Here is a 16,169-nt window from a genome sequence, read left to right as displayed (position 1 = left end):
GAAAAAAAAAAGAAAAAAAGAAAAAAGAGTCCAAAAAAGAGTTTTGTAGTTTTTAGAGTTCTTTATGCCTTTTGTTTTTCACAATTCAAAAATTTCAAACTTTTTTTTTTACAGGAGATTTTATAAAAGAAAAATGAAAAAAGTTGGTAGAAGTTTTGTATATTTCTTATAACAAAAATGCCAAAAAGATTTTTCTTTCGTAGTTGTTGGTGTCAGTTTTATGTGAAGTCTCAAATTGAAAACCCCAAAAAGATTTTATTCGGTTGTCTTTGGTCGTGTCTCTTAAGTTAGGGTCAATCTTTCAGTGAATCCTTAATTGTCCAGACTTCACGAACTATGCACCCCTAATTCTCCTCTCTCGGGAGTGAGATATGTAGGCAACCTATTGTTGGTTCGGGGATCTTATTTCAAAAATTCAAAAAGATTTTATTCACTCTTCATTCAGAGTAGGTTTTTCATATACATCTTCAAGAGAAAACTACAAAAAGATTTTCCTTTAATAGGTTCAAGTTTCATTTTCGCATGAAATTCAAAATGGAAAACCCAAAAAGAGTTTATTTGGTAAAAATAGGTTTCATTTTGTATAGGGATGTTAAGCCTAAAAAAATGCAAAAAACCTGATTCTCCCCTTTCGGGGGTGAGATACGTAGGCGCCCTTCTAGGGTTCAGTGATTTTTTTTCTTTCAAGAAAAAAAAAAGGTTTTGAAAAATGTTGAACTCTAACATATTTGTTGCCTCTTGTTCAGTTAGTTTAAGGTGGTTGGTTTGTGGTTTCCTGGCTGGTCCTCCATATCACACCAAATCCAAGGAAGAATTAGTTGTGTCCAACAAGGATATAGAGAGTGACATCATGGATAAAACAAAGAGTCAGGAAATTAAAAGTTTAAAGAAAGAGAATTTGAGACTGAGACAACAAATGATGGAAATGTACCGAACTTGGGCCAGTGGGCTACCTGATGATAGGCGAAATTACGCGCCTATATCAATATATTTTGCCCATATTTTAGCCTAGTTTCGAGAACTAATTATCTATTTCGTACACTTTTAGTCCTTTTTCCTGTAAATGAGCTAACAAATGTGATTAGGAAAGTTTCAGGTATAAATGATGCAAAATACAGCAATTTATGGCTTACTTGACGCAAAAGAAAGCTCACAAACGAGATGGAAAGGAGCTGGACGCATAAAGGACTAAATCTGCTGCATGGAAAATCTGTCCCGGGCTAAAACAGCATTTCTGAAGACTTTGGGACTTACAGACACAAAGCTGGATTTTTGCCATAATACATTAACCTAGTGCAATTAGGTTATGTGTTTCATCATTCTATTTGGATTATAATTTTGTAACCTTACCCTAGTACAATTGGGTCAAGGATTTCATTAGTATATTAGGATTTGGTTATTTATTTTATTAGTTTAGTAGGAGTAGGATAGGAGTATTATAAATACCCTATCATGTTAGAGATTTTTAAAGAAAAGAGGAGGGAGACATTCTGACAATTCATTCATCTCCTTACAATTAAGACATCTTCCTACAACCCATTCTCAATTCTTCATTCTTCTACTCTTAAATTCCACAACAAGAGAATCGTTACTTGCTACGGAATCACTAAAACCACACGCCAAACACCTACTATTCACGCCATCCACCATGCAAAACGTGATATCCTTCGCATTCATGGGTAACTAAATCTCTTAGTTGGGGTTATGGAAGCCGAATGAGTTACTATCTATAGCTATGAGTTTGTGAGTTCAAGACAAGTATATTGCTTATATCATTATTCTCTTCATCTTAAATCTACATTCTTTGCGGTTCAAACACAAGAACACGCCATTCTAACATCTAACCTGTTCGAGAGAAAGGTTATTTGTCTAGAAAAGAAGACGCATAGACCAACGCCAGTCTAACATCTGACTTGTTCGAGAGAAAAGTTATTTGTCTGGAAAAGAGATAATGTCAAGGTAGTAGGACACCCTTTCCTATTAAAAAGCTAGTGCCGTACCTGGACTAACTTCTTGGAGAATTCGTACCGTTAGTCACGCTTTAAGCTCGAGAGAGTTAAAGTGAAATAGTCCTTGTTTAGGTCGAGAGACGCTTGGATTTACCATCGACTACAATTCTCTATAAGCAATTACATGTCAAGACTCTACACACTCATAGCCAATAGAGACGTATACCTCAGAAGGTGGACATAACCCCAACGCCTCAATTCTCATTGTTTACAACACACGTGACAATCTCTCTTTATTTTGCTATTTTCAGTTCTTACATTCTTGTTTTGGTTACATACTACAATCCCCCCTTTCCTACGAGACTTGCACTAAAAGTCTAGTAATTTCTCTTGCTTGTTGGCCAAGCTATTCTCTGTGGGATCGATACCCAACCCAGGTTGGGTTCTATATTTGCTAACGACCGCTTTACACTCCCACGAGAGCTGTAGATTGAGCGTTATCACTACCTCTACCTTCGTTCCCCACTTTTGACCCTGCAAATACCTTGAGTCTTCCACCAAAATTGCAAAGCCAGTTTCCTACTATTGTTGATGCGCCACAGCATGCCTCAGAATCCATTCCACGTCAAATGCACCTCAATACTTCCACCAGTCTTTCTTTAGCTCCCCAGTATAAGTCTACCACATTCACAACACCACATACCGTCTGTGCTTTTGTTGCTCAACCTTCTACTAAGGCTTCCACTTTGTCTATCAATCCAACGATTGTGCTTCCCCAGTCCACTAGTGACTCCACATTCAATACTGTTGATGATCATTGGTATACTGTTGATCCTACAGTTAAGTTAAGTGAACCGCCAAAATTTCTTACTAAGAATCCTAGCATGCCAAAAGAGCCAGAGAAAATGGTTGGGAAAGTGAAGAGTGTAGAAAATGATATGAAAAATTCCCCTAGACTTATAGGCTATGAAGATGTTTCATATAAAAACTGGGGCATGTCTTCAAGTGTTAACCTTCCTCCCAGCTTTGAGACATTAAAATTCAGGGAACCTAATGGACAGAAGGATTTTGTGAAACATTCGGGATGACATTGCAATCAACAAAGGGAAACTGAAAGAAAGAAGAAGGAAAACACACCTATTGTCATAACAGGGCCAAAGAAGAGTTTGAGAGGTCCAACCCACCAATACTGTCAGCCTCAATCCCAAGATTACATATCAGATCCACATAACTACTTGCAATAAGGTTTCTTTCTCTAAAATCCAAGAAATCCCATTCCACTTCCTCGATATCCTGTGAACAATGCACACCTGTACCTCAACATCGTCCTCAACCCCCACAAATTTACCAAGGGACCTCTAAATCCAAATTTCATCCGAGGCCAGAGTTTGCAAAGAGGAGGAAGGAAAAAGATAATTTCACTCCTATTGGGGAATCCTATGCTAGTTTATTCCAGAGATTGGTACAGCAGGGCATGATCACTCCTCTCCTTGGATATACTCCTGACCCGCATTCAAGAAGCTTTGATCCTAATGTGCGATGTGCATATCATTCTGATGTTCAGGGTCATAGTACTGAAGATCGTCGCACTTTGAAAAGAGAAATAGAAAAGATAATTCAAGATAAATTGATTGTGGTGCAAATCATTGGCTCTTCGACCATCCCATAGAGTTCTTTACCAGCACGCGGTACTGCACAATATGTGGGAGGCAATGAGTTAAGCATGGGGATCCAGAGCTTATTTTTTGAAGGAAATATGTCTGACAGTGGTGGAAGCTCTAGTCATGTTGATATGCAAACCAGTGGCTAATATGTCAGGCTGAACAATTGAAAAGTCAACCCTCTCCCTACTAGGAAGAGGTCTAGTAGTTTATTTTGTTTTCTTTTCTGTTTTTCAAATTATTTCAGGGTTGTAGTTCAGGATCTATCTTGGTTTGTCCCTTTGTCATTTATGTTCAAACCTTTTTATCTTTTATTTCAACTAAATGAAGTGTACCTTTCATTTTGTGTTTCAAACATATGTTGTTTGATTGTTTTATTTATACAGCCATTTTATGTTGATTCTAGTGATATGACATGCCGGCGGAATTTTCAGTTAGATCTTAGAATCCAGCTTAATCATGAAGCATTGAATCAGAGAGTTAAATTTAGGAAAAGAAAGCATATGAGAAAATAAATAGAGTGTTGGGGCTTTGGTGATCAACTTGAAGCCTTCTTTGAAAATTGAGACTTTTTTTAGAGTCGCAAGGATAACTTGGTCATCAATTGAAAGACATGTCTTAATTAGGTCAAACAGTGTCTACGTGATCCTATCAAGAGGAATAAAAAGAAAATCAACTTCACAAAAACGTGAGTCATTCAATGTGATGGATATAACACAGGTGGAGTTGTATGTTTGACAAGCCCAGAAGAAGTAGTGGACACATGCTCAATTAAAGTTAGTATTGTGAAAGTGTCACAAATAATCTTCATCTCTTACTTTCATATTGCATGATATGTACTTGCATTTTTAAGGATTGATATGCCGAAGACATTTCATTCTGCTATCCAAACATCGGGTCATCCTTTGTTTACCCTATTTGAGCTCTAGTCCTATTTTCTTTCATACCCCTCTTTTGGAATTAAGATAAGAGTCAACAAAATTCAAAAAAATATGTCAAAAAAGAAAGAAAAGATGAGTGTCAAGAAAAATAAAGTCAGAAAAGTCCCAAAGACAAAAGAGTCAACAAAAGAAAAAGAAAACAAATCAGAATAAAAAAAAACAAGCTGCCAGAACTACGCATGACCTGATTCTCCTCTCTCGAGGGTGAGATATGTAGGCTGACCTACTCAGAGCTCGATCCAACCAAATAAACAATTTAGAGTCACCCAGTCACAAGAAACTGGGGATGAGTTAATCCTCATTATTTGAGTCAATTTCAAAAGTTGTAAGTCCTACCCCACTTTAAGTGTTGTTTGGGCCCTATGCCATCCTTTCTTTCTAACCTTATCCAAAAGCCAAGTTACAACCAAAGAAAGACCTCCAGATCAATCTTTGAGGATGTTAAGGCTGAGCATGAAAGGGATATGATGATGCATTTGGGAACTATTTGTCTTCCTCAGCATAGGGAATCAAGAGAGAAATAAAAATGAGAGAGTCTTATTGGTGAAAACCCTTACGGGCACCATAAGGTGATGGTAAGTTGAGAGAAATAAAAACAAGAGAGTCTTATTGGTGAAAATCCTCACGGACACCATAAGGCGATAGTGAGCCAAGAGAAAATGAAAGAAGCTTGTTGGCGAAAACCCTTCAAGGAGCCACTAGCTGAATGGGGTCTTAAATGCAACTGACCTAAGAAAGCAACTCAGTTTCAAGGCCATTAACTCAACAACAATGGGTAGAAAGTTTGGATGAAAATATCAAGCTGATTAATCCAAAATGCATGGCATAATCATTAGTGTTGACTGTCATTTTTAAATAAATTTTTTGTTTCTTTGTTTTAAAAAGGGACATTCATTGTCTTTTCTTTCTTCTCTTTATTTTAATTTTATCATTCTTGAGTCAGTTATCAAAACAAAAATTGTCATTCTTTTTTTTCGTTCCTTGTCTTTGAGTCAAGTTCGTGTCAAAACAAGTGAGAAAAGATTTCAAAACTGGCTACCATCTTATTTAATTGCACAAAGCAAGACAAAAGCTAGAACATGAAAGATACATGATTGTGAGCCCAAAAAAGGCATGCAGGAATTTTCGTCAACAGAGAAGTCAGGGAACTCATGGAAATACCAAGGTTCAAAGGGTTTATTTGAGAAACACGACAAAGCAGAAATACTGTGTTTATTTCAGAGTCACTCTTAATAAGCTGAGTTTGGGTCAATGATACAACAAGTCAATGACATATGCTAATGGTTGGAAGCAAAGCAAAATGTGACAGGGGCAGGAGCAATTGCCTCAAAAGCCAAAGCCACAAACTAGCCACCATGTTTTTAAAGTCACAAGTTTTCTTTGTATGTAATAGGAATACATGTTGCATTCAGATCAAGGATTTCAGAGCCTAAACATCAAAGGCCGTAATTTCTCACCTCAACAAATGCAAGAGGCAAGGTTGCTGCATAGGTTTGGTAATCAAAACCATGGTAAAACTCATAATTCAAGATCTCTAGGAGACACACTTCCTTGTTTTGATAATTCAAGCGGCTTTGGTACGCAGACGCACTTCATTGTTTTGATAATTCAAACAATATTGGTAAGGAAACACACTTCCTTGATTGGGTAATTCGAATTTTTCTTCTTAGGTAATGCACTTCCTAACTTAAGTCTTGATTCCAAGAAGACGTACCTTTTAGTCGAGTCATTCTCTTTGATTCCTATAAGATGTACCTTTTAGTCGAGTCATTCCCTATGATTCCTATAAGATGTACCTTATAGTCGAGTCATCTCCTTGATTTCTATAAGAAGTACCTTTTAGTCGAGTCATTCCTATTGATTCCTATAAGACGTACCTTTTAGATGAGTCATCCCTTTTGATTCCTATAAGACGTACTTTTTAGTCGAGTCATTCCATTGATTCCTATAAGACGTACCTTTTAGTCGAGTCATCCCTCATGATTCCTATAAGACGTACCTTTTGGTCGAGTCATTCCCTTTGACCCCTAGAAGACGTACCTTTTAGTCGAGTCATCCCCCTATGATTCCTATAAGATGTACCTTTTAGTTGAGTCATTCCTATTGATTCCTATTAGACGTACCTTTTTGTCGAGTCGTTCCCTTTGATTCCTAGAAGAAGTACCTTTTAGTCGAGTCATTCCCTTTGATTCCTATAAGACATACCTTTTAGTCGAATCATCCCCTTTGATTCCTATAAGACGTACCTTTTAGTCGAGTCATCCCTTTTGATTCCTATAAGACGTACCTTTTAGTTGAGTCATTCCCTTTTATTCCTATAAGACGTACCTTTTAGTCGAGTTGCTCCTTTGATTTCTATAAGACGTACCTTTTAGTCGAGTCATTTCCCTTGACTCCTATAATACGTATCTTTTAGTCGAGTCATCTCTTTTGATTCCTATAAGACGTACCTTTTAGTCGAGTCATTCCCCTTGCTTCCTAGAAGACGTACCTTTTAGTCGAGTCATTCCAATTAACTCATAGAAAATGCATTTCTTTGTTTGGGATAATTTTCTTTTCAGTTTTGATATGATTTCAGGAGCATGCCCGAAGCACAGGGCGAATAAATGAAAAACCAAGCAACAAGGTGAAGAAATTGAAAGTTAAACAGATTGAAAAATAGCAAGTCAGGAGCCCGCCTGAAGAACAGGGTGAAGAAATTAAAAGTCAGGAGTCCGCGTGAAGAACAGTGTGATGAAATGGCAAGTCAGGAGCCCGCCTGAAGAATAGGGTAATGAAATGGAAAGTCAAGCAATAAGGTGAAGAAGTTGAAAGCCAAGAAACAAAGTGAAGAAATTGAAAGTTAACAAATTGAAAATAGCAAGTCAGGAGCCCACCCGGAGAATAGGGTGAAGAAATTGAAAGGCAAGCAAAAAGTTGAAGAAATTGCAAGTCAGGAGCCCGCCTGAAGAATAGGGTGATGAAGTAGCGAGTCAAGATTCCAACAGAAGCTGCATAGATAGGATTTTTGTAATTTTATTTATATTTTTAACTTGTAATTTTCATTTTTGATGTAATGACAGAGTCGATGGAACCTCACTCGACTCTCCAACTCGGTATAGTCCCTCTCCTTCCAATCCTTTAACATACCTATCACTTGATACCCTCATAACTTGGGTAGGTAGGATGTCCTAATTCAGGACTCAGTTGTCCTTATTTCTGTTTCCTCCTTTGAATAATGGTCGGAACAAAATTTTGTCTTGTTGTCTACTTCTTTGTCTGAAAAACACTTCGTGTTTACATTCAAAAGGGGCATGATGTAGACACCTAATTTTGTCCCTTCCGAAGTCTACTTTTATCCATATTTAGCTCACCTAACCACGTACCCTCACCCATATGATTATATTCCACAAAATACAGAAAAATAACAAACCCACTAACAAATCTAATCCCCAATTATTCTTTTGTAACAAAATTAACCACTCCTCCTATCAATTTTGGACAACACATCACTACCTCATGCTCCCATACCCTACCCCCACCTCACCACTACCCTACCCTACCCCCTACCCCCTTTTTACATGTTTTTTTTTGGACCCAGGGAATGGACACGGATAAGGGACCATATTCACATACATATACAAAAAAAAAGAGAAAGGAGGGGGGGATTTTTTTTCTTCTTTCCTTCTTCTTCTTCACACCAAACACACATCTCACCAAAAAAACACTCCTTCACTGAATAGGCATGCACACATAATTTCCATTGAAGACCACATACACGCAAACGATTCATACATACAGATGAGAGAAAGAACTAGCCGGAGAGAGAAAAAACAGAGAGAAGAGGGAGATATTTGAACGAGAGAAGATAAAAGAGACTGGGGTTTACTGTTCTGGCATTCTTGGCCGGAAATAGTATCCTTTCACCGGAAAAACATTGTTGTTGTCTCTTTCTGCTTGTTTCTGTCATCATTGGAGCTCACCGAAGTTTCGACGGGGCGGTAACTGTGGATTTCAACCCTGACCTGACTCGAATCAGTCGTGTTGACCGGTTTTGGGTCTAATTTCGGTGAGGTTCAATCTGGTTCTGGCAAGATTCAGTTTAATCCCGGCAAAATTCCTTCTACCAGTCTCGATTTTGTTCGTATTTTGTTTTGGGTGTTCACTATTGTCGTGGTTTTTCTTTTTGAGTTTGAATCGGATTCCGGAGTTATCCGTGTTAGAGTTGGATTATAGTCGAGATTTGGTACCTGTTGAGTCTCTCGGGATGATTTTTATTTCTCTTCTTAAGTCAATCGAAGGTTTTTGAGGTCCAATTCTCAACTCTACTCTTTTATTAACATTGTGATTGGTGGTTATGATTGGATATTTCTGTTGATGTTTTATATTATTTATCCATGAGTAATTAATTATGGCATGAATTTGATGTTGGCATGTGTTTGGAATACCGTTTTGTGTGAAAATTTATCGCAAAAAAAAGAAGAAGGGAATTTGGGGTTGGATAGTAGTAATTGATAAAAATGAATATTGTTTAGTCTTGATTTATTGTTGTTGGTTGTTTTGGAGTAAATACGAATGCTAAATGTGATAGTATCATGATAGGATGAAATTGATAGGCAAACGGTAAGCTGGGTAGGCAAATTTAGGAATAACGATTTGTTGAGTGTTTGAATATGTTTGTGGAATGGTTTTGATTTATGCATTGGGATCTATTGTATTTATTCGGTTGGGGAATGCCCCGAGGGATTTGTATTGATTTATCCGGGGAATGCCCCGAAGTGCCATGTACTTGAAGATGACGCACGATCAAGGCCCGGAATGTCGGGTGGAGAAAGAAATGGAGTGTAGTTTAGAATCAACATAGAATAGAGTAGGTTTATATTTTCACATTTTTCTATTTCGGGATTGTAATAATCGGAATGGACACTATAATTTTGGATTTGTTTTGTTTGTTTGTTTGATTGATTGTTTTGTGTGATTTTGTGTGGTTTATATATTTATAATGTCAAATTAGCTGATACGCTCCACCAAGCGACCGTGGTCAAACCACGGGATCGAGGGGTGCCTAACACCTTTCCCTCAGTCAACAGAATTCCTTAACCGGAATCTCTGTTCGCAGATCAGTTTTTAGAGTCAAACTGTTTTGAAAAGGATCTTTCAAAGGTGACTTGGCACACCGAATTATGTCAAGTGGCGAATCTGAATAAAAAATTGTAAATAATCATTTTTTTGAAACAACCTTCATTTTGTCACTTTAATAAATAAAAAGTCCTTCGAAACATTAAAACGAATCTTTTTGGAGTTAAAAAAGGGGTGTGACAGTAACCAAATCGAAATAAATTCGGTTTGGTTCGATTTTTACAAATTCGGTTTGGTTATTTTGAATTTTTATTTTGATTTGAAATATTAAAGTAGTTAGCCTCTCTTTTTCATAACTGAGCATTTAAAATTGATGGGTTTTTTTAGAAAAAAAATATTTTTTTCAAACCTGTTTTTCATTCCCAAATATAAATAACTCAACATGGATGAAACGAAATGAAATAATCATAAGCTTAACATAATATATAACGTCATTAATCATTACATATGATATAACCTTGCATAAATAGTCCATAAAACAGTCCAAAGTCACCAAAATAGTCCATAAAATATTTGAGTCATTAAAACAATCCATAAACAGTCTGCGGCGTATGCGAATTTGCTGTTAAATGTTAATTGTGAATGTGAATTACTAAATATTATATATATAATAAAATATATATATTATTTATTTATAAAATTTTGGTTTTTCGGTTTAATCGATTTTTTTAAAAAAAAGCGAACCAAAAAACCAAAATTTTAAAATTACAAATCGAATTCGATCCAAAAAATTGAAAAATCAAAACCAAAATTAAATTTCGATTTGATTTTTTGATTTTTACCGTTTAAACCAAAATATGCCCACCCCTAGGTTTCATCATGAAGTGCCCTCATGACAACAGTTAGATGTGTTTCCAGCTAAAGAAAGTTTTCGCCAGAGGAACATAAAAGATTATATTCACTAATTATATTCATGACAACAGTTGATAAGATTATATTCACTGAAACATGAAGGGAAGAAAGAAACAGAAAGTACCACTATCCCAAATGATATGCAGCAACCTCAAACACAATAAACTGAAGCTCAACGGTTACTCACCTGTGCTAATCTTCAGTCCAAGCAAACCCTTTCCACCAGTCCTGCTCCAACCTTGTCGATTTACCTCCATCATTTAACTCCCCATTCAACCTCCCTGAAATCTCACTCATGTTGCCTGTTCTTTCACCAACAATATGGCTCGATAACCTGTCGGAAGAAAAGTTTGTAGCAAGGCAAAGGAACACTACCAGACTCGATTCGGCTTACATCATTGAGTAAGAGTTCACAATGATTCTTAAGCTCCTGTAAAGTTTTCCCTGGAACATCAGCTACAATTTTCTTCCACCTATCTGCAGAATCCTCATTATAAGTTGCTAAGGCATTCTCAAATGCTATATCTTGGTCTCTGCTTTATATTGAGCTTCTTGATTTATCTACTGTCATCTAGCCTTGTGAAAATCACCATTCAGCAGCCTTACATAAAATCTTGAAAATTTATCTCTGAGTTAATGCCTCACAAATATATAAGCAACAATAATAACTATGTCTCAGTCTTATCTAGTGGGGTCGGTCATATGAATCTAACCATTTTTCCTGTTTAAAATTCTCTCAAGCTAATATAATATAAGATAAAAATAAAATCTAACTCAAGTATGGCTTAGTGGTCAATGAAGTCGTTCAGAATCACAAGGTCTCGGTTAAATCCCTGCAACGATCAAAACACTAGATAATCTCTTTCTCGTCTGTCTTAGACTTGTGGATAGAGGCAACATGGTTACATAGACAAAAGGATAGTCAGTTGAACATTCTTCATTTGAAAAATTATATTGTATTGTATAAAAAATAATACTATGTATGTTAGTCAAATATTACTTTTTACAAATATATGTATTAAATCGTAAATACTCTTAGCGAGATTCCTGACTTCGCCAACGCTAGTACTTGTCACTAGTGGAAGACGGCAAGTATCACATGTGAAAAGAAAAAAAACACATTTTAATTAATTGAAAGTTAAATATAGTCAAATTCATATTCTCTCATTAATTTGCAAGAAGATTTTAATTTGCCATCAGAATCTCGCTACCGTTTTTGACTAGATTTCCCCTCCTTTAATTAGCTTAAAGATCCATACAATTTAATTGAACTTAATCGAAGAAACTGCATTATAAACTGTTTTTGAGACTAAACAGGCTCATAGATAAATAAGCTTGGAACAAAGTGTGCACACATAAAACACAAATTGCACATGATAGAATAACCTTTTCTGCACACAAACCATCCTGCAAAGCACCAAAAGTATATCAAAAGCTTCATAATAAAAACTACAAATCTTATTTAACGCTACAATCATAAACAAAAGCAATCACATCAACATTGCTCAGGCTCCTAAACTTCGTCTTTAGTATCACCTGCCAAGAGACAAATAACAAAGTGAGAAAACTACTACCTACTAGTACTTTGCTAAAAATTGAATCAGTCAAAAACAGCAATGCGATTTCAACAATGTCAGAAACAGCAAGGCGCGAGGTTCACATGATTCTATAATTCTTGTTTCCTTTGCTAGTTAAGTAAGTCCACCATACCACGAATTCATTATAGAGATTAGCATTGCATCAATTTAATTATGAAGCAAAATTGCAGGAACACTGATTTTACAAGAATTAGGAACGTAACAGGAACAGGACATAAGGAAATGGAAAACCAAAGGCAGCAAAAGGTATCCTAGTGACAGAGAAGACAGGAAGCAATTACTAGTGCACCGCCAAATTGTAAATCAATTGCAGTAGACAGTCATCGGTGTTTAAGAAACAATGGACAATGTCAGAAGCAATTAATTAGGATGTGATTCTCAGTTGGCTGTACAGGGGGAGGAGAGGCGAGACATCGAGTGTACTCTTATCATTTTTGTGGGCTCTCAAAATCTTTTCTTTGAATAGCCTAGACGCAGATTCAAATTTTAACCTTTTCAACTCAACAACTCATACTTCATAATGAAGCATATATAGTTCCATGCATCTAACAGCAAACCGACCTATACCTCCCCTCTCATCCTCTCTTCCTCTTAAGGGATTCCACCTCTACTCTGCTGCTCCTTAGTTTTCTACTGAAGCTAAACAACCCTATTCTCATGAGATAAGAGGCTCTTCCCCCCCTCACACACTAAAGCTAAGCTGACCAAAAACCAGTCTAACTGTTGGCTGCTTCATGAAGCATAGCTTGTTGCATCCACTAGCAAGTGCATTGCGAAGAAACAATTTCCGTAGGTCTTCAAGGGAACTCTCAGCCCTCAGGCAATACGAGGGCGCCTTCTAGAAAGGCGATCACTTCTTTTTGTGGATGATTTGTTGTGAGGAACTAGTACTTGAGGAAACATTAACCGTATACACTCTAATCTTGGTGAGGCACACAAGTACTCTTCTTCCAAATAATTCACCTAATGTCAGAGCAGCCATTAACACAATTGATTCATGATTCTAAGCAGCCCTAAAGGCAATAGAACTGTCACAGCTAGTTTTGCACAGTTTCCTTCGTAGTCCATTACAAAAAGAATTGAGCGTTTTGCTTCCTATATTTGAAAAACAATTAATCCTTAATAACCACATAAATCTCGTGGCATGTCTAAGAACCCAAGTTCCAAAAGTCTTTCTTTGTTCTTAAAATTCATACCCAGTCAAAATTACCCAATAAAATTATATATATCTTTAATTAATAATTCATATCGTATTGTTCAAAAGGATTGTATGAAATAGCACTTGCACACATTGGTAAACAAGATTAACCTGAACAACTAACTATATGTTAACAATCCAAGCAAGTTGGGGCTGACTACAAGAATTTCCAAGCAACTAGTTAAATAGAGATAGTGATATGTTAGCCTTAATTTTTTCTGATTCTGCCCACCACAGCACGCCAATCGCACCACCCAAAGCCTGAGGCAACACTGCAGCGAGGATAAGACACATGAAACTTTTTCAAACAAAAAAAAATTTCAATCACAATTGCCCCGTTTCATCCAGGCTTCTGGCAAGTACAACACTTATGGTTCGGTTTCTAGCAAAATAGTTTATAAATTCAAGATAAAACATGAATGAATCGAATGGGACATGAAACGTCTGCATGCATGCATACCATTTTAGGGTTGGGGAAGCCTTAAATATGGGGTCGCCTTTGATAAGAGCTCGGAACATCAGATAATCCTGTACAACCTTTCGAGATGATGCGTGCAAAGCCATATTTGGAAGCAAGTTCTAGGGTTTTAGGGTAACAACTGAAGGATCTGCTTCTCTATCACCCTATTTATCCTTTTAGAACTACAAAAAATGCTATAAATCAAAAGAATTAACACATTAAAATATTTAAAAAATACTTACAAAAACTTCATCAAAAATAAATAAATTTAGACAGATGGAGTAATTGAACAATTATTATTAAAAAGAAAAAGTAAGAGTATAACCAAGTAATTATATACACCACATATTTTCCCCATTAACTAAGAGAAAATGACACCACATAAATATTTAAGATTTTTTATTACACTAAATAAATCTACTCTTCAATATTGACAAAATTAAGTATTTAATTACCATGATTTATTTATTTAGCCTAAAAAAAAAAATTCTAATTGATTTTAGTGGCCTTACAGTAGAAGCCACACAAATGATGACAACAACTTATTACTGCTAAAAGATATGTCAGCTTTGTTTACCGCTTACAGTTTGCACAATCGAATGGCTTTCTGTCGTTTGTAGCCTGAACAATCCAGCTGGCAGAACTTTTGGAGCTCGTCTAATATTGACATTTCTGTTTTAACGTTGAAAACTCCAACCTGTCAAGTAGAACAAAAGTATTTATATATTTAGTCCACTTCATAAGTAAATTAAGGAGGTGCAGATAACTGTGAAACTTACAGAAGTTTATGAGGTCATTTCTACAATGGACGGAATTCTGTGAGAGACCGGAGCATGTTTAGAGGGGTAGATGACATTGAGAAGCTCTTGGATAATAGTGGAAGCAAAGTTGATGAACATGTTGTCTCTTGTGGTATATATATTAAGAATATCCTCAAGAACACAGTAGAAATTGAGCGCATCTAATCTTGGTAAATCCTCGTGAAATGGAGAATCATGGCCTACTTTTCCAAACAATTCAAATGGACCTAAATAATGTTTTCGACTCGTCTGTAAACAGATGTGGTGCAAGTTAGGGCAATTAGGTAAAATAACATTGAGAACATTGGTAAATAGTTTTCCATTGATTTCTCAGTTTTCAACCTCTGTCGATCTATTGGCCCAAATCACGTAGAAAACGTTGGTTACATCACTGAGAACCGATAGCTTAGATTGGGTATCTTTCGGTACTCAATCGGATGGTCAGCATTCCACGATGGTCTAGACTGGCGGGCAACGCCGTAAACCTTCCAGGGACCACCGGGGATATTGGCCAGAGGGAGGATCTCGGCGAGGCTATTGCCCATGATGCCGGTGACTCCGATGATTAGAGCAACACTTTCATACTTGGACGGTGCATCATCTTCTTCGAATTTTTTCTGTGGAATTAAAATTTTAGTAGATTTAAACTACAAACATCAACTACTTGTCAATTAATCTTGTATTTATTTCCACTTTAGTTTGAGCTATAATACATACAGTAAAAATATAGATTGAAAAGAACAATTACCTTGGCAGTACCAATAGCTCCAACTCGCCACCAGCTCATATTGGAAATGCAAAAGAAAATAGTTTGTTCTAAGGTACTGCAAAAGTGGCACATAAGAAGCCACGTGTTCATTCACCAATAAAATAACATTTAGTACAATTAACAGATGTTGTGTTGATCCTTCCTTAATGTACAACTTATTCCAGGAAAATCCGCAGCCACTATACATGTACAACTTATTCCAGGAAAATCCGTAGCCGTTAGACCCTTCGGATGTATGCAGTGAATAAACCCCTACACCCTTCGAATGTGTGCACTGGATAAACCCCCAGCCGCTATACATGTACAACTTATTTCAGGAAAACCCGCAGCCGCTACACCCTTCGGATCTACGCACTAGGTAAACCCCTACACCCTTCGAATGTGCGCACCGGATAAACCCCCTGTGCAACTTATTCCAAAAAAAACCTGCAGCCGCTACACCCTTCGAATGTACGCTCTGGGTAAACCCTTACACCCTTCGAATGCGCCCACTGGATAAACCCCTGTGCACTGCCTGCAAGTAACATCAGGGGTTTTTAACCCTATACTCTTCGAATGTGCGCACTGGATAAACTCCCCTGTGCACAGCGCACTGGGTGTGTGCACTGGATAAACCCGCAGCCGCTACACATGTACAACTTATTTCAGGAAAACTCGCAGCCGCTACACCCTTCGGATGTACGCACTAGGTAAACCCCTACACCCTTCGAATGTGCGCACCGGATAAACCCCCTGTGCAACTTATTCCAGAAAAACCCGCAGCCGCTACACCCTTCGAATGTACGCACTGGTTAAACCCCTACACCCTTCGAATGCGCGCACT

At 37.1% G+C, this 16,169-nt stretch overlaps 1 protein-coding gene, 1 long non-coding RNA gene and 1 pseudogene across 2 annotated transcripts; all 3 read right to left on the bottom strand.

Annotated features, from left to right (window-relative positions):
* Positions 1 to 11,092, bottom strand: part of LOC107871716 — a 45,822-nt pseudogene extending 34,730 nt beyond the window's left edge.
* Positions 11,093 to 11,880: 788 nt separating this feature from the next.
* On the bottom strand, positions 11,881 to 14,348 carry LOC107870533. The gene is made up of 2 exons (XR_007055479.1): positions 13,778 to 14,348; positions 11,881 to 12,057 (listed from the first exon to the last, which is right to left on the bottom strand). It is a non-coding gene; the product is annotated as an uncharacterized LOC107870533 (long non-coding RNA).
* Positions 14,349 to 14,709: 361 nt separating this feature from the next.
* Positions 14,710 to 15,454, bottom strand: LOC124885259 ((S)-8-oxocitronellyl enol synthase CYC2-like). The gene is made up of 2 exons (XM_047412639.1): positions 15,326 to 15,454; positions 14,710 to 15,194 (listed from the first exon to the last, which is right to left on the bottom strand). Exons 1-2 carry the CDS (start codon positions 15,434 to 15,436, stop codon positions 14,961 to 14,963), a joined length of 345 nt encoding a protein of 114 aa, XP_047268595.1. The 5' UTR covers positions 15,437 to 15,454; the 3' UTR covers positions 14,710 to 14,960.
* Positions 15,455 to 16,169: the final 715 nt, after the last annotated feature.

The sequence above is a fragment of the Capsicum annuum genome, chromosome 5 (assembly GCF_002878395.1).
Source record: "Capsicum annuum cultivar UCD-10X-F1 chromosome 5, UCD10Xv1.1, whole genome shotgun sequence".
NCBI classification, from domain to species: Eukaryota; Viridiplantae; Streptophyta; class Magnoliopsida; order Solanales; family Solanaceae; genus Capsicum; species Capsicum annuum.
Note: the sequence above shows the minus strand (reverse complement) of the source record. Positions and strands in the feature narration are given on the sequence as shown.

Coding starts and splice junctions, on each gene's coding strand:
- LOC124885259 (XM_047412639.1), bottom strand. CDS start 15,436: ATGAACACGTGGCTTCTTATGTGCCACTTTTGCAGTACCTTAGAACAA. Junction 15,195..15,325: donor GAGCTATTGGTACTGCCAAG/GTAATTGTTCTT, acceptor TTAATTCCACAG/AAAAAATTCGAAGAAGATGA.